General features: G+C 43.2%; 1 protein-coding gene across 1 annotated transcript in view; it reads right to left on the bottom strand.

The window, feature by feature from the left end:
* Positions 1-12,819: 12,819 nt before the first annotated feature.
* LOC124620529 (protein phosphatase PTC7 homolog) overlaps positions 12,820-19,067 on the bottom strand; it is a 114,285-nt gene continuing 108,037 nt past the window's right edge. The window contains exon 5 of the mRNA XM_047147075.1: positions 12,820-13,565. Coding sequence (XP_047003031.1) covers positions 13,516-13,565 — 50 coding nt within the window. The 3' untranslated portion in view covers positions 12,820-13,515. The remainder of the gene's footprint in view (positions 13,566-19,067) is intronic.

Genomic DNA, 19,067 nt, shown 5'->3' with positions numbered 1-19,067 from the left:
ATGAGTACTGGAAATATCAACCAACCAGAATCCTTGCTTTTAAGAGCAAAGTCTGTGCTCCTGGATATCAGCTGTCTAATGAACACTACAATTTTGTGCACCACAATTGCTACTAGCAACCATGAAGTGAAACTACTGGTGATTGGAAAAAACAATAAATAAAATAAAATAAAAACTTTGTGCATTCCAGGATATCACAGCTAAGGATCTCTCTCTGTCCATTATGACAACCAGAAAGAAGCATGAATGGATACTGAACTTTTCACAAACTGGTTCCGCACCCATTTTGAACCCCAAGTTCAGCATTTTCTAGAAGAGAAAGTACTGCCACAAAAGGCTGTCCTATTGCTTGGTAGCATCCCTTCAAATCTCAGTGAGAGGATTCTTGTATCTGATGATGGTCTCATCGTAACTATACTCTGATAAAATTACTTGATAGTTGGCACTTCATGAATTTGAGCTAATTTTCTTCAATCAGAGCGCTCAGTGTCACGCCCAAACCGTTCACCATTACCAAACTGCCACAACAATTTGTCAGTTCACTTCCAATTCCTTGTCTGGCATTCTTTCTTGATGTATTCGAATCCTGAGTCATGTGTCTGGCACTTTTATTTTGTATTTCATCATACATGATAACCACACCAAAACAACACACGCACATAACAATGACACTAATGAAACACACATTTCACACCCAGCTCTAACTAAACACTACTGGATTCTTCCACACAACATGTGATTCATGGTCACATAAGCAGTTATCATAATCACAGAGATCACCTTACATTATATAAGCACCACAAGACACTGGATGAAACAAAGTTTTTGGAGGCTGCAATTCATCGTTGCAGCTGGGTGGTGATAGTCAAAATTATGACATACTGACTCAATGTTGCTCCATAGCATAAAGGTTAGCGCATTAACCTGCAATGTAGGAGGTCGTAGGTTCTAATCTTGTCAAGTGACAATTTTTTTTATTTCTAAATCTAATCAAAGGAGTTTGATTATTATTTTTTGAGTCAATTGGTTTAAAAGTAATTTTTGTTATTTCTAATTCTTTGCCACATCATTTTCAACATCATATTGACTTTTTATTTGCTCTTATTTTTCTACCTATCATTATTTTTTCGGCTGGAATCTACCTATGGAACCTATAACCTACAACCAAGTGCCAATGAGGACTGCTCTTCAGTTGGTAATGTGGCAGCTTCGGTAGGCAGTGAGAGGATAGTGCCAGGTAACCAGTGACAGTAAGATATTACAGTTTGCTGGAATTGAGTGTTTTGTGTCTTGAGTTTGTTCATAGATATTAGCTTTAATAGCCATGAACAAAGTGATCATGTTTTTAGTTCTGATGCAGATTTCTGACCCCCACTTTCTCGGATACATTGTACTTCATGAGTTTAAATTCAGGGCTACAAAACACGTCTCATGTTTCAATTCACTCACTGGCCAGCATTAACAAATCATCTCACAGTGGCCACTTCTGACATTGCTCCACATTACGAATTGACAGCATTTGTGAGGTAACTTGCTGTGTTTGTGCATTACCTATAACGGAGCAGTAGCCAGTGGCTGATGTTTTTGTTTTAGGGTGCAAAAGCAACTAAGATCATACTCACCCATGTCAAAACTGTAGAACATGAAGACGAAGAGAGAAGTTAGAAACAATTACACATCAATCCCAGTTGATGGAAGAGAAGACAGCTAAAAAACCGGGATGTGGAGAAAGATGTATAAAATGTGCCATAGAGAAACAGAGGTCCTGAACTAAAAATTGAATGGCCTGCACCATATTGCTACGACAGATAAAAAGTTAAACATGGTCAACAGCCTGCACTTCATTCGTTAAAACAGTTGGTAACTCAGATGGCAAACACAAATGAGAATGTAAGCAGTTAAGGAAGGGGCATTCCGTCAGGAAATGGCATACTGTCAAAAGTTGAGCGCAATGTACACAAAGTGGTGGGGCAGCATCACTTAAACGGTGATGGCTAAAAAGACAGTGCCCAATACCCAACCTAATTAAAATGATCTCCTCGAGGCGAGAGGGCCGAGAGGAGGTCGTCCAAGATGCTGGGAGAGGCTTAATAACCTGGAATTTGTTCCCATGAAGGGAGGACCAGGGGTGATAAAGTGACACCAGCTGCTGACAGATGGCAACATAAAAGATCATTGGAGGGAATGTGGGCTGAGATATGGGGATTGCAGCCTTGGCAGCAGCATCAGTGGCCTCATTTGCTGTCAGACACATGTGACCAGAAACACACATAAACATCACATGGCCCCATCAAGAGTGAGCAAATGACAGCTTTCCTGGACCTGCTGCACTAAGGGATGGACAGTGTACAGCACACAGAGGCTGTAAGGGCACTAAGAGTGAGTAGATGACGCAATTGAAAAAGCGTGCATTGTCGGATGAACTGTGTGGCCTGATAAAGGGTGAAGAGCTCTGCTGTAAATGCTGAGCAGTGTTCTAGAAGCAAATACTGAAAAACGTTGGCGCCACTGAAGAAGGCACACCCAATACCATGGACAGTCCATGAGCTATCAGTGTACACAAAGCTACTGTCAAGTTCCATGTGAATATGTGAATGTTGTGAAACTGAAGGCAAGAGAGTGAGGTTGGAGTAGTGTCCTTAGAAAGCGAATGAAGGTCAAAGTGAACACTGGCTGTTGCACGAAGCCAAGGTGGTGAAGGGTTCACATCCACCAGGAAAGTTGCAGGAAGCAGACGCACAAACAAAACACCCATAGTTTAGTTTCAAATGAAGAAGGAAACAGTACAAAAGAAGCAGCTCATTTCGAACAGCTACCCAGGAAGTATCATTGAGGATACGTAGTACATTGATGGGCCACATACAGCAGGCTACCAGGAAAGATGTGGGATGACTAAGAAAGTTTCCTATCGGGCATGAGCCCCAAGAATGTCATAGTTTCAATGAATGGAAGAGCAACAGGCCCAACATGTAAAGACAGTAGAAGAAACAAGCTGTGCCACCAGAAAATCATACAAGTGATTTTGTCAGCGGGAAAATGAAAGCCATTGTCAATGCTCCATGAGTAAAGACAATCACGACATCGCTGAAGACACTGCTCGATGAGACAGGTCCATGGAGAACTGCAATAGATGGCAAAATTGTCAATGAAAAGGGAGCTGGAGATGCCCGGCGGGAGACACGACATTATAGGGTTAATGGAGATAGCAAAGAGGACGATGCTCAAGCCAGAACCCTGAGGCACACTGTTTTCCTGGATAAAGGTGTCCGACAAGGCAGAACCCACACGTACTTTGAAAACTCTGTCTTTTTAAAATTCCAAAACGAAGTGGGGCATGCGGCCACAGAAGACCCACATGTAGAGAGTACGGGGGATACCTGCCCTCCAGCAGGTGTCGTGGGCTTTCTCCAAATTGAAAAATATGGCCACAGCCTGGGATTTCCACAGAAAACCATGCACGATATGGGTAGACGAGTAAGTCAACTGCAGAACAGCACATTCGAATTCCACTCTATGCAGTGGTTAGTAAACTGTGAGACTCTAGCCACCCTACCAGCCGGGCATGAATCATGTTCCATCACCTTGCAAACACAGCTGGTGGGAGAAATTGGGAGGTAGCTGGAAGGAAGGTGTTTGTTGTTACCGGGCTTGGGTGTGTGTATGATAGTGCTTCATGGCAGCACCTGGGAAACGCGCCCTCTGCCCAGATGCAGTTGTAGCTATGAAGCAAAAAGTGCGTACCCACAAGAGAAAGGTGCTGCATCATCTGAATGAATGTTAACAGCGTCTGGCCCTTGGGTGGAGGACCGGGATGAAGTGAGAGCATGATCTAGCTACCTCATAGAAAAGGTGGCATTGTAGCACTCATGAATCTGGGAAGAGAAGAACATCACCTGAGCCTCCTCCACTCGTTTCCAATAGAGGAAGGCAGGGTGATAGTGGGAGGAGCTCAAAATCTCCACAAAATGGTGGCCCAAGGTGTTGGAGATAGCAATATGGACAAGGTTACATTGTCTGCTACTGTAAGGCCGGATATTGGGGAATGGATCTTGGTTCGGTCTACATGACGGAACTGTCAAAAGAAAGAGTGAATGAAATCCGTCTAGTCTTTTTGCTATCCCAAGGAATGCATCGACACTGTGCACACAACTGTTTATAATGAATGCAGTTTGCCATTGCAGGACGACTGTTAAAAACGCGGACAAAATGTCTCCACATGCAAATGGTGTCGCGGCACGCCTCAGTCAATGAAGGGACTGTGAAATGGCATGGTAAAGAGGAAGTGCGAGGAATGGAACATTCTGCAGTGGTAAGGATAACGTTCACGTGATATTCTACCTGATCATAACGACTGGGGAAATTGTGTTTGTCGAAGGTCGCCAGGGAGAAGTAAACCCTGCAGTCAGCCTTAGTAACCTGCCATTTGGGTGAGCACGTGGGTGGGATGTGTATCAGCAAATGGATAGCACACAGGAGATAATCACTCAATTATGTATGAAAGAGAACGGACCATTCAAGCTGATTGGCAAGCTGGGCAGCGCAGGAGGATAGATCCAAATGTGAATAGGAGTCTGAAAGGAACGTGGATGTTCCTGTGCTAAAGCAGGAGAGGTAAAGTTGACTGAGAAGGTCAGCCAAGGGGTCACCTCTCTGACAGGTTCTGAGAGAACCCGAAAGGGGATGGTGAACATTAAAAGTCACTGAGCAATAGAAAGGAGTGAGGTAGCTGCCCAATAAGCTGGAGGAAGTCTGCCCTGAAGACATCGAATGATGGAGGGATGTAAACAGTACAAAGGGGAAAGGTCAAGTGAGGAAGGAAAAGGTGAACTGTAACAGCTTGAAGACAAGTAGTCAGGGAGATGGGTTGACTGTTGACTATGAACGTCATCCCGTACGAGCAGCATGGCTCCCCCATTAGATGGAATACTGTATTGCGGAGGGAGGGTGGGGGTGGGGGTGGGGGGTTAATGCAAGAGCTCCAAGCGGTTGTGAGAATGCAATTGTGTTTCCTGAAGGCAGAGAACAAATGGATGCTGTGATTCTAGGAGCAGCTGTAAATCCTCTTTGTTGGATCGAAGACCATGAACATTCCACTGGAGGAGAGTCATGATGAGGAAAAAATGAAGGGGTGTCATCTCGGCGGCTGCCGAGTACCTGCTTTCAAAGACTCATTGCTACAGGTCACAGAGGCAGGGGGATCCTGCTCCATGAGGTCTACAGAAGCATTGGCATTCTTCCGTCTGCCTGCAGAGTTCAGGGCAGAAAAACGGTTGGTGATGTGCGCTAGCGATACAGAGATTGGCCGGGCAAGGGTATCACTTGGCGACACTGTCTAAGAGGATCTTAAAGGCAGCAAACGAGAAGATTGTTTGCCTTTGTTCAACTGAGTGTTTCCAGTTGGCAGAGGAAGACTCAGATGTTGGTTGGCTGGAGGGATGTAGGAAGTCTTCAGAGTATTCCTTCTGTCCTTTCCGGCCTGCCAGTTGTGTAGTTGGTGACCTTGCCCTGTGAGGCGAAAGTTTGGCGGCTGTTGCACAGCTGGAGGAGGAGAGGGGGACGCTACAATGACACTGGGCGATTCACAACCGCAGTGCTAAATTTGAGGTCACATGTCTGCATCGCCATGTCCTTTGTGGTGCAAGATGTAGCAAGAACAGTACTGTAAGAGTCATATGGTAGAATGCAGGATTTCCAAGTAGCCAACAACTAGTGAGCGAACAGGTAAGGCACTTTTTCCTTCACCCACATCTCCTGGACAGTCCGTGCATAATACATGGGATAATCATGGAAGGCGGCAGCATGTTCGCCATTGCAGTTGGGAGGAGGAGGCAGACTATCGCCCTTGTGAGCATCCCTTCCACAGGTTACACATTTGGCTGGGTGTCAATGGGACTCTCGAGTGTGGTTGTAATGATGACACTGGACAAAGTGTCCCAAAGGGACACCTGACACAGGGATCAATGAGCAATTTGGGAAGCTAGCAACAGCTCAGGCAATCATCCCTCCCTGGACCTGGCCTACACCAGCGTATACATGCGAAAACTTTACCTGTCAACCAAGGGCTGGGAATCATGTGTTCCCCAGTCACCTGTTATGTGTGAGATGTGTGGACCAGCTTTCAGAAGCACACAGGGAGGAAGAAGAAGAAGAAGAGGAAACAAACACAGAAGCAGAGGAAGGATAGGAGAAGGTGAATTAAGAAAGAAAAAATGAATGAAAAAACAGTGGAGAATATTCTGATATTGACTACCAAAAATGCAGAATACATTTCCAAAAACAGCCCAGACATGTTCCCCAAGGGAGGGGAAAAAATAAAAAACAGCAAGAGGACAGACATGCAGCATGGAAGGGAAAAGATGCTGCAAAGGGTGGAACCCAATGGTAGCCAAGCACAAACCTGCAAAAGAGTGGTGAATCCACTGGGGAGGGGGAGGGCAATGTGGTAATACTATCAACTATCAAGTAATTTTAAACAGGCCTCCTAATGTAACTCCCATTATACACAAATCAAAAAAAGTTTTGCATCACCCCAGTTCCCAGAACTCCTGCAGATAAACGTTGACTGTGGATATTGCATCACAGACAAAGTCTCTTTGACTGTTCGGAGATGTCACTAAACCCGTCCAAAGATGGATTTTTTGTTTTGTTTGGGGTTTAAGGGCGCTCAACTACTGAGGTCATTAGCGCCCAGTCACAATTGTTAGAGCACATAGAATCTAGTGAAACTCAAGGGCGGGGGGAGGGGGGGGGGGGGGGGGACACCAGAAAGTTCTTACAAAGATGCAGATAAAATAAGTGAAGAAGTTAGATGTCCTTGGACAATCCAGTCAAAGTAATGAAATGAAGAACACGAGCAGCTGCTCGAGCGTCGTCCGCTAAAATATCCTGTAAAGTAGATGGCAGAGACAGGACAACACGAGATTGACTAAAATGGGGACACGACAATAAAACATGGCGCACTGTTAATGCATGACCACAAGGGCACTGCAGGGCTGGGTCACCGGAGAGCAGGTAGCAGTGGCTAAACTGGCAATGCCCAATCCGCAACCTGGTCAGAAGGACCTCTTCTCGCCGAGATGGTCGGGAGGAGGTTGTCCAAGCAGTTGGGAACGGTTTTACTACCCGGAGCCTGTTTCCTTGAAGTGAGGACCAAGTATCCCACCACAAGGACACAAGCCTCTTACAAACAACCCCACTAACGTCAGATGATGGGACACAATGGGAGGCTGGCCGAGGCAGGAGGACTGCAGCCTTGGCCGCAGCATCAGCAGCCTCATTCCCAGGCACTCCTACATGGCCGGGAACCCACAGAAAGCTGACAGGAGAGCCACCCTCAGCAAAAGAATGGAGGGACTGCTGGATCCGTTGCACCAAGGGATGGACCGGATATGGAGCTCCAAGGCTCTGAAGAGCACTGAGGGAATTGGAGCAGAATACATACGATGAATGGCGGTGGCGGCGGGCATACTGAACGGCCTGATGGAGAGCAAAAAGCTCGGCCATAAAGCTGGAACACTCGTCGAGCAGCCGGTATTTAAAGGTGACGGCCCCGACGACAAAGGCACAGCCGACACCATCGTCAGTTTTGGAGCCATCAGTGTAAATAAAGGTGTGACTGGCAAGTCGCGCACGAAGTTCGACAAACCATGAGCAATACACTGCAGCCGGAGTACCCTCCTTCGGGAGCGAGCTGAGGTCGAGATAAACATGAACCGGAGCCTGGAGCCAAGGTGGTGTCGGGCTCTCACCCTCTCTGAAGGTGGTAGGGAGGGCAAAATCCAATTGTCCAAAGATGGAGACAACCATGCATGAGCAGCACCTATTAGACGGAGGGGATCCGACAGCCGATCAGTTCCAGTCAGAAGGAAGTACACGGCTTGTGTTGTCTGTAGTTCAACCACGCCTAGATGGTCAATACTGCAGTTCAATTGCGTCCGCATTGATGCTTTGTGCCAGGAAGGACTCTCAACAAGGGAAGTGTCCATGCATCCCAGAGTAAACCAAAGCAATGTTGCTTGGACATGCAGGAGATACAGAAACTGTCAATGACATGCCTTGCTCAGGCTTCCCAAGAGTTACTACTGCAGTGGATGACTGCTACCTATGGATTATGGCTCGAAGGAACCCTGACAGCAACGCCACCATGTTGAATAATGCTTTTCATGCAGCCACAGGACGTCATGTTATGACTCAAACTGTGCACAATAGGCTGCATGATGTGCAACTTCAGTCCCCGACGTCCATGGCAAGGACCATCTTGGCAACCACGACACCATGCAGTTCGGTACAGATGGTCCCAACAACATGCTGAATGGAGTGCTCAGGATTGGCATCAAGTTCTCTTCACTGATGAGTGTCGGATATGCCTTCAACCAGACAACCGTCGGAGATGTGTTTGAAGGCAACCCAGTCAGGCTTAACGCCTTAGACACACTGTCCAGCAAGTGCATCAAGGTGGAGGTTCCCAGCTGTTTTGGAGTGGCATTATGTGGGGCCGATGTATGCCGCTGGTTGTCAAGGAAGGCGCTGTAACTGCTGTACGATATGTAAATGCCATCCTCCGACCAATAGTGCAACCATATCAGCAGCATATTGGCGAGGCATTCATCTTCATGGACAACAATTCGTGCCCCCATCGTGCACATCTTGTGAATGACTTCCTTCAGGATAACGACATCACTCTACTAGAGTGTCCAGCATGCTCTCCAGATATGAACCCTATCGAACTTGCCTGGGATACACTGAAAAGTGCTGTTTATGGACGAAGTGACCCACTAAACACTGTGAGGGATCTACGCTGAATCGCCATTGAGAAGTGGGACAATCTGGATCAACAGTGCCTTGACGAACTTGTGGATAGTATGCCACGATGAATACAGGCATGCATCAGTGCAAGAGGACATGCTACTGGGTATTAGAGGTACTGGTGAGTACAGCAATCTGGAGCACCACCTCTGAAGGCCTCACTGTATTGTGGTACAATATGCAATGTGTGGTTTTCATTAGCAATAAAAAGGGAGGAAATGATGTTTATGTTTATCTCTACTCCAATTTTCTGTACAGGTTCCAGAACTCTCGTAGCCGAGGTGATGGAAAATTGCATCAGAAAAACGGTGGTTTTGGACGCGTCTACCAAAAATGCTAGTCGACAAGGACGATCTAGTGCCATTCTGGAAGAAACTGAGAATTCTAAATGCCATAAATGGGATTTCTGATATCTGACAGGAAGTCAAGTTCTGAACACTAGTTCAAACATAGAAGAAAGTTCTTACAGGTAAGTGATTTTCAAGGTTTCAGTGATGAAGGAATAATGCACATATAATGACTCTGGCAACAGGTTTAAACAGTTTTGAATATGTCAAAGAAAACTTGAATGAGTGGCTGAGGATCAACGCATGTGAACCTGGCTTCCAGTACTTGAGTGATGCCGAAATTATGACTGCTGCTTCACAGTCGCTGTCTTCTTCTTCTTTTTCTTCTGTTAGTGTATTTGCGGATGAAGACAGTGTCCTTGGGCCATTATACTGTACAACAATGTGTTGGTACCCTTCTGGATTATATGAGCCAGAGGGAGTTTTAGTACAATGACTTTACTGAAGCAAGAAAAATTCAAAATGCCCTCCAAAAAATGTCAGCTCCTCTCAGAAGCAGACCAGCATCACAGGCTATTTTAAGGAAGAAACAGGCCTACTTGGAAAAACTTTCACACAAAGAACACAGGTTCGAAAATATCTATATTATGTGTGTTTGTTCAATCATTCATACATCATCTTCGTCACATTACCCCCTATAATCAGGGGTATATTGTAGGTGAAAAATAGAATTTTAATTACACCCTTGAGATATTATCATCCTAATGGAAGTTTTTGTTTCTGAGAATTAATTACATTCTTAATTTCCTTGTCAGGGCATGAAAAAAATAACTGATAGGAATGGAAAAAGTCTGTAGATCTCTAATGTTTCTCGAATTCCTCACAACTTTTCTTTAAGGATGCCTGATCAAATTCAAGAGTTCAATCACACTGAGTGAAATGATGGTCTGCATTCTTAACAAATAGGACAAGACTGATTTAGGGCTGGAGGTTTAGCCTACAATTTACAGTGAATACAACACATTCAATCTGTTGCGGAAGGAGTGGGGGAGGGTTTGAGATACCATTTCATTTGACCCCGATCAGTCAACGGATATGATTAAGAAAGAGCACTAGAAGTACGTGACGTATTGTAGCTACTTGACTGACAGGAAAGTGCTGGATTGTCCACAACTACGAGTGGCTTTCGATCAATAATACAACACTTTTCTCTGAAAGCAGGTTGATTTTATTCAGGATTCCAATACACCATATTATTCCACACTCTTATGGCTACAAAATCCTGTTTTTCAACTTAATCTCCATCCAATGCGATAGCCTTACGCCACATTACTGGGAGGGCCTATATGCCTGATGGCACCATCCCACTGGACGACATCTGAACCACCGCCTTGCTACATCAATAACCTCTTCATCATTCACATACTGCTTCCTGTGATGTGCATCCTTCATTGAACCAAACAAATGGAAGTTGGAAGGTGCGAGATCCCAGCTGTAGGGTGGATGAGGAAGAACAGTCCAATGAAATTTTATGAGCTCCTCTCTAGAGCGCAGACCTGTGTGAGGCCTTTTATTGTCATAGAGAAGGAGAAGTTCATTTGCACTGTTATGGCAACAAACATGCTTAAGTCATTTCTTCAATTTCCTGAGCGTAGCACAGTACACTTCAGAGTTGTAACCTGAGGGAGGACGTCAAACAGAATAAACACTTCAGAGTCCCAGAAGACAGTCACAATGATTTTATTGGCTAAGGGTGCACCTTTGAACTCTTTCTTCAGAAGTGGCATGGTGCCACTCTATGGACTGCCTTTTTGCTTCCGGTTCAAAGTGATGAAACCATGTTTTATCACCTGTGTATGATGTTCGACAACAAATTGTCATGATCAGCCTCACAGCATGCAAGCAATTCGGAACATTTGGTCCTTCGCTGCTCTTTATGGTCTTCTGTCCAGTGGCGAGAAACCCAGTGGACACACACTTTCAGAACACCAACTGGTGGACAAGTGTCAGCACTATCAACAGAGTCGTCCACCTGAGCTGTGAGGTATCTGATTGTGATCTGTCAATCACCTCAAAAGAGTATCCACACATTCCAACGTTGCAGGAGTCACAGCTGTGTGTGGCCAGCTGGCATGTGGGAGATTGGACAGGTTTGCACAACCTTGTTGCAATGATGGCAGACACCTTGCCCAACGGCTCACCATGCTTTTGTTCACTGCCAGGTATCCATAGAGATTTTGCAAGCCCCTGTGAGTGTCTACAATGCTATGGCTTTCCACCTAAAGAAACTCAATGACAGCTCTTTGCTTGGAAAGCACCTCCGTTACAGACACCATTTTGAAGGCTATGTATTGCACCATCACCTATTGAAACTTCAAGAAACTATAGGGGCTGAAGTGGAAATATTCAACCATATCTCACAACAAATTCCACATTTCTTCAACTGAAACTGGCTGAGAAAAAAAAAGTGTTGCATTACTTATTGAATGCTCTCGTACTACTTCAAACAGCAGTGACATCTAAATGGATACTGCCATGTGGAGTCAAATTTGAGCATATGCATAAGATTAGGATCCATACAATATTTATTTTTACTGAATAGGAGTTTTCGCACACATTAAGGGCTGCAAAAAGGTAATCATGGGCTTTGAAATATTTTACAGATGTTTGGAACAGTGAACTTACATTCAAGAGAACCCTTGTAATTTTGTCATTTATATAATGTAGAGTATTGTTCAGTGAAAAACACTGTCTCTGTAGATCATTTCAACTGTAATTTGTCATTTGTGACAGGTCCCGTGTCTGAAGTTTTGCTATATTTTATTTTATCTTTGTTAGTTACATTGTGAATGTATTTTTTTTAACCATGTCACTGTGTTGAAGAATCATCTGCTGTGTACTGACTGCCTGGAGTTATACATGACTGCCTGTATAGTAGGATGTGGTGTCAGGCAGCAAGAAGGTTCTGCCTGTATTTCACACACTGATTAACAGCTTGTATATCTAAATGCAAATAAATCAAATATGGGACTACTTATACACCAATCCCCCTAAGAAAACATTGTCTGGCAGATTCCTGGGAAGAGTCGAGGAGGAGGTTGCTAGATTACATTTATACATTTCTTAACAAATTCAGTTATATGAAAAGGGTGACTGAATATTTGCAAAGGCATACAAAGCTATTAGGGAAGTTCTTAATGGCATAGTATCAGTATCAGGCTTCACCTAGAGTAGTCATGGCCATGATAGGATAAGCTATTTATTTTGTTGTATATAGTGAAATTCGGTAGCTACAAATGTCATAAGAAATGTAATTTCATAATTAAATTATTTCAAAATAACGACTACTCTGACTGTAATCCTGAAAGAACACTATTATTGACAACGGCTTGGGCTGTCCTTTTTCAAATGGACCAAAGGTATTTCGCAATGTGACAGCACTCTACTAGCAATTTTTATCTTGGCTTAAATTCCTGGCAGCAGAAACTAAACACATGAAACAGGCAGAAAAGGAGGAGAAGTAAGAGGAAAATATGTAATACCAGGAAAAATGTAAAGCAATAAAAATTTCAATGTAACTAGACATTTTGAAGAAAACTATGACAAATAATAACTTAAGATATAGGCAATTGCATGTAGATCTTAAGTTTACAGCATATTATTAATGCAAAGACAATTTCTGAATTGCAGGTGTTCATAATCTTCATATGAAAAAAAATTGTACATGACATGTTTATAATTATTTTATTAACTGTTTCACAGTTTGTTACATAATTGCATTTTCTGTCATTTACATCACTTCTTGTGTTTTATTTTCCACTTAAATCACTTCTGTAGCTCATTGAAGCTGCAGCATAACATATTTCATTGAATATGATACCATTCAGTCTCAAGGAAAGTTCCAGGAAAGGAATAACAATTTTTAATCTATCACAGTGTGAAGCACTGATGTATCTTAGCTGAATCTGCAGACATTACAGCTGACACGTAAAGGCATAATAAATGATGTCTTCACAAAAATGTCTTTAATATGTAACCATGCAGGGGTATAAATATAAAAATGAAAGATGACAAAAATTAATGTAACATCCACTCCCTACACAGTACAAACAATGCAACAGGCACTGCTAGGAAGCTTTCCATTAAAGAGCATCAGTTTTACCCATTACTCTGGACCCACTGTCAGTCTCTGCAAAAGAGCAGTCAGCAAGTATTCTACACATCAGATATGAAGTACCCACTCATCTGTGTCAGAATTCAACACCTCTCGCAATCAGCACTTCAATGATCTAATGCCACTTCTACTTACTTCTACACTGTAACATGACAATGAGACACTTCTACATAACATGCCTAATGTGTCTGAATGCACAAGACAAAACGTTTCAGTGCAGTGGACACCACCATCCTAAATGATATTAGTTCATATAGTAACTGTTGCCAAGAGCACTGTTATATCATCTGGCTTCCCACCTGAAAATAAGACAGTTACATATGTAATTCAGAAATACCTTAACTGTTACCAATCACATTCAGAAGGAAAAACAAATATACAGAACAGAATCATATAAAATATAGTGAAAGAGGTTTATATTGTAGATTGTATAATGCAGTTTATGGACAGAAATAATTAATAGCTCTTTTACCAAGGAAACCTATAAAACACTCTTGTATTACATGTATGTAAGTCATCAACAGTTCCATAAAAAAAGAATTAAAACATATCCTTTAAACACACACAGTACAGTGTACATAACTTCCTCCCCTTCCATTTCCACAATGTCACCAAGGTGAAAACCTAAATGGCTCCGATGTTTCAAATTATCACCTTCAATTTAAGACTAGTGAAATTATGTACTAAGTAATCACCTGGAATGACCATGGCTAGGTTAGTCTTTGATAGAATAATTGATGGCAAATCTGCCTATCCATTATTTAATTCTTAATAATACAGTCACTATGCAATATTTGGATGTCAAAATTAAAACACTGCTGCACACTGTGCATCACATGTCATGTGACTGGTTCAAGAAAGTAAACTAATCTTAAATGTCATTCTAACTGTGAAGATAATTGCTATTATTATATCTGAAAATGAATGGTGATTTCAATGACTATGGAAACTTGCAGCTGTCACTATTCAGCTCAGAAGACAACTATGCTGAACAGTCTAATTTACAGAGCTAGGACTAATTTGGACAAGGAGCACCTTGACTCCAAGATGAACGACACAGGAAAATTGAAAGAAATGCTGTGATCTATTAAAATATAATCTCAAGCTGAGAATGCTATGGATTTATAATATTCTTGTGAGAGTAGCAACAGTTACACGAGTTAGTCTGGAAGGACTATTGTTGATCATTGTGTTTATTAACATCAGCATCACCTGAAGTACAGGAATTTTGAAAAATATGTTGTGCCTGTTACATAAAAAAACTTGGCATTTTATCCAAATTAGATGCTGCACGTTTATTGAGAACTTTTTATCCATCACCCTGTAAAGTTTCTTGAGCCCTGGGCTCCACAGATCTGAATCAATCGAAGTATTAAATTAGAACAATTTATGCCACAAGTGCTTTGTCTCCTAAGACTGGCAGCCTAAAAAACTTAATTTTTGTTTAGCATTGTTCATAGTTAAGTTACTGAACAAAGTGTTGAACTGGGCTTAACTTCAATATTAAACCAAACGGAAGGAGGCTATCAACAATAAACAAGAGCAAGAGCCTCTTGCAAAAACAACATGGGCATAATTGGTGTATTACTTCACTAAAAGTGCAGTAACTTTAATTTGCAGGGAGGCATTATAAACTTGTGTTTTGAGTGAGGTTTTTGTTCGGAACATATAACAATTTTCAAGTTGGTGGTTAGATTACAATCTAAAAGTACAGCTTAAATAGCTGTGAGTGAAACAAGAAGCAGTGACATTTAAATACAGTCTCAATCACCCATACTTTTGGTGCTTGGTTGAGCTGGGACCTGACAACGGAGCTAAGATTTAACTGCACATTCTGCTCCATATTAAGTTCTATATATGTACATGTCACATATCAAGCTTAATATACATGGTATGTGTAAAAATTTTGGTGAATGCTATCAGATAACAAACAAAACGTAAGATACAAACAAATGTTTGTTATTGTCCTTCAAAATAGCTTGCACATGGTACAACACACTTTTGACAGTGCTCATACAGATTCTGGAAACTATCAGCAAAGGCCTCCTGTGGAATCAATCACAGAATGGCTGTCACATGATCTTTGATGGCATTCACGTCCACACAATGTTCACCTTTCATGGCCACCTTCAAGTAGGCAAACAGGAAGAAGCCTGCAGGAGCCAGATCAGGGGAGTACGGAGGATGTTCAAGAACAGTTACCATCTTCTGCACCAGGTATTGGCGCACACGACTCACACAGTGTGCAGGGTGCATTGTTGTGGACTAGCATCCATTTTCCAGTCTTGTGCAACTAAGGCCAAACCTGCTGGATATGCTGTAGCAATCTGTTCAAAACAAACCGGTAAAATGCAGCATTAATGGTTTGAGTTGCAGGAATAACTTCCTTGTGGATGATGCAGTTACTGTCAAAGAAGGTGATCAACAGTGTTTTCACCTTGGATTTTTGCAGACAGCTTTCTTTCGTTGCGGGGAGGATGGTGAACACCATGAGATAAATTGCCATTTTTATTCTGGATCGAACTGATAGCACCAGGTGTCACATCCTGTGACAATGGTGTTCAGAACCAATGAATCCTGGTCACCTATGGAAATGGTTTTTTTAAGGGAGCAAAAACAACCAGAGTCATATACACCCAAGTCAAAACTATCAAACACGTGGACAGAGAGGAGTTAAAAAATGACTACATCTCAATCCCAATCAATGTAAGAGAAGACAGCTAAAAACAGGGACATGGAGAAAGGTCTATAAAATACACCATAAAGAAACAGAGGTACAGACTAAAATTTGAATGGCCTTAGCCACATTGCTAGGATGGATGAAAAGTAAAACACAGTCAACAGCCTGCGTGTCCTTTGCTAAAATGGCCGATAACTCAGACAGGAAGCTTAAGTGGGGATTCCATCATGAAATGGCAGACAGTTAAAACTTGGGTGCAATGTGTAAAAAGTGGTGGGTAAGTGCCACTTAACAAATGATGGCCCAAAAGGCAGTGCCCAATATGCAATCTAGTTAAAATGACCTCCATGTGGTGAGAGGGCCAAGAGGAGGCCATCCAAGCCGCTGGGTGAGACTTAATAACATGAAGCTTATTCCCATGAAGGGAGGACCAGTGGTGATGGTAAAGTGACGCTGCCTCCTGACAGATGGCAACACAGAGATCATCGGAGGGAATATAAGAACCAGTGGGCTGAGGTACAAGGACTGCAGCGTTTGCAGCAGGTTCAGCAGTCTTGTTTCCTGTTGGACCGACATGACCAGAAACCCACATAAACAGCACAGTGGCTCCATCAAGAGTGAGCAAGTGACTGTTGACCAGTCTACAGCACAAAGAGGCTTTGAAGTGCGCTGAGGGAGCTTGAGCATTGTTGTTGTTGTGGTCTTCAGTCCTGAGACTGGTTTGATGCAGCTCTCCATGCTACTCTATCCCGTGCAAGCTGCTTCATCTCCCAGTAACTACTGCAACCTACATCCTTCTGAATCTGCTTAGTGTATTCATCTCTTGGTCTCCCTCTACGATTTTTACCCTCCACGCTGCCCTCCAATACTAAATTGGTGATCCCTTGATGCCTCAGAACATGTCCTACCAACCGATCCCTTCTTCTGGTCAAGTTGTGCCACAAACTTCTCTTCTCCCCAATCCTATTCAATGCTTCCTCATTAGTTATGTGGTCTACCCATCTAATCTTCAGCATTCTTCTGTAGCACCACATTTCGAAAGCTTCTATTCTCTTCTTGTCCAAACTATTTATCGTCCATGTTTCATTTCCATACATGGCTACACTCCATACAAATAATTTCAGAAACGACTTCCTGACATTTAAATCTATACTCGATGTTAACAAATTTCTCTTCTTCAGAAACACTTTCCTTGCCATTGCCAGTCTACATTTTATATCCTCTCTACTTCGACCATCATCAGTTATTTTGCTCCCCAAATACCAAAACTCCTTTACTACTTTATGCGTCTCATTTCCTAATCTAATTCCCTCATCATCACCCGACTTTATTCAACTACATTCCATTATCCTCGTTTTACTTTTGTTGATGTTCATCTTATATCCTCCTTTCAAGACACTGTCCATTCTGTTCAACTGCTCTTCCAAGTCCTTTGCTGTCTCTGACAGAATTACAATGTCATCGGCGAACCTCAATGTTTTTATTTCTTCTCCATGGATTTTAATACCTACTCCGAATTTTTCTTTTGTTTCCTTCACTGCTTGCTCAATATACAGATTGAATAACATCGGGGAGAGGCTACAACCCTGTCTCACTCCCTTCCCAACCACTGCTTCCCTTTCATGTCCTTCGACTCTTATAACTGCCATCTGGTTTCTGTACAAGTTGTAAATAGTACTGCGTGAAGAGTTTGACAGAGCACTGAGAGACCTGAGTCGAAACAAGGCCCCGGGAGTAGACAACATTCCATTAGAACTACTGACAGCCTTGGGAGAGCCAGTCCTAGTTTGAGCATATGACAACTGAAAAAACTGTGTCGCCAGATGTACTGCGTGGCCTGAGACAGGGTGAAGAGTGCTGCTGTAAGAGTTGGTGACAGAAGCCAATGCTTGAAAATTCTGCGCCAATGACTAAGGCACACTCGACACCACAGTCAGTCTGAGAGCCATCGGTGTACACAAAAGTACTGTCGTGAAGTTCCATGCGAAACTGAAGGTGATAGAGCAAGGCTGGAGTAGTGTCCTTAGGAAGGAAATGAAGGCCAAGGTGAACACGGGCCGCCACATGACGCCAAGGTGGTGAAGGGTTCACACCCACCAGGAAAGTTGCAGGGAGTGAAAAGTTAAGCTGCTGGAGCAAGAGCCAAAAAGAGAACTCCAGGAGGTAACAGAAAAGGGATGTGCCCCACACTGGCGATCAAAGGTGTCATCAAAGAAGGAGGCATAGCACGGGTGGCCATGCATGGCTGACAAACCGCATGCATACCTCTGAGGAGAAAGTCACAGTGGTAGGACAGCGGTAGTTCAGCAGCTTCTGCATACAGACTTTTGATCGGGCTAGTGTAAACAGTGCCAGTGAACAAACAGATGATGCCACAACGGCAGATAGTATTGAGACATCATAAGAGGGATGGGCACGCAGACGCATAAACAAAGCACCCATAATGTAGTTTCAAACAGACAAGGGACAAGTAAAAACGGAGGGGAGTGGTTCAATCTGCGTCCCATGAAATACCATTGAGGACACAGAGGACATTGAGGGATCACGTACAGGGAGCTGCCAAGTAAGACACGTGGGAAGACCAAGAGTTTTTCCTATCAAGCTTAAGGCCCAGTAATTTCATAGTTTCAACAAACGGGAGAGCAACAGGCCCAAGATGTAAAGACGGTGGAAGGAACCAACTGTGCCGCCAGAAATTCGTACAAACAGTTTTGTCAGTGGAAAAACAAAAGCCATTGTGGATGCTCCATGAGTAAAGACAATCGAGACATTGCTGAAGACTCCATTCAATGAGACAAGTATGTGGAGAACTGCAACAGATGGCAAAATTGTTAACAAAAAGGGAGCCGGAGATGCCTAGTGGAAGACAGACCATTATATGGTTAATGGCGACAGCAAAGAGTACGCCACTCAGGACAGAACCCTGAGCCACACTGTTTTCCTGGATAAATGTGCCTGACAAGGCAGAACTCACACAGACCTGGGAAACTCTGTCTGTTAAAAATTCCTCAAGGAAATGGTGCAGGCAGCCACAAGTGTAAAGCGAACAGAGGATACCAGTCCTCCAGCAGGTGTCCTAGGCTTTCTCCAAATCACAAAACATGGCCACAGTCTGGGATGT

The sequence above is a fragment of the Schistocerca americana genome, chromosome 1 (assembly GCF_021461395.2).
Source record: "Schistocerca americana isolate TAMUIC-IGC-003095 chromosome 1, iqSchAmer2.1, whole genome shotgun sequence".
Lineage (NCBI taxonomy): Eukaryota > Metazoa > Arthropoda > Insecta > Orthoptera > Acrididae > Schistocerca > Schistocerca americana.
Note: the sequence above shows the minus strand (reverse complement) of the source record. Positions and strands in the feature narration are given on the sequence as shown.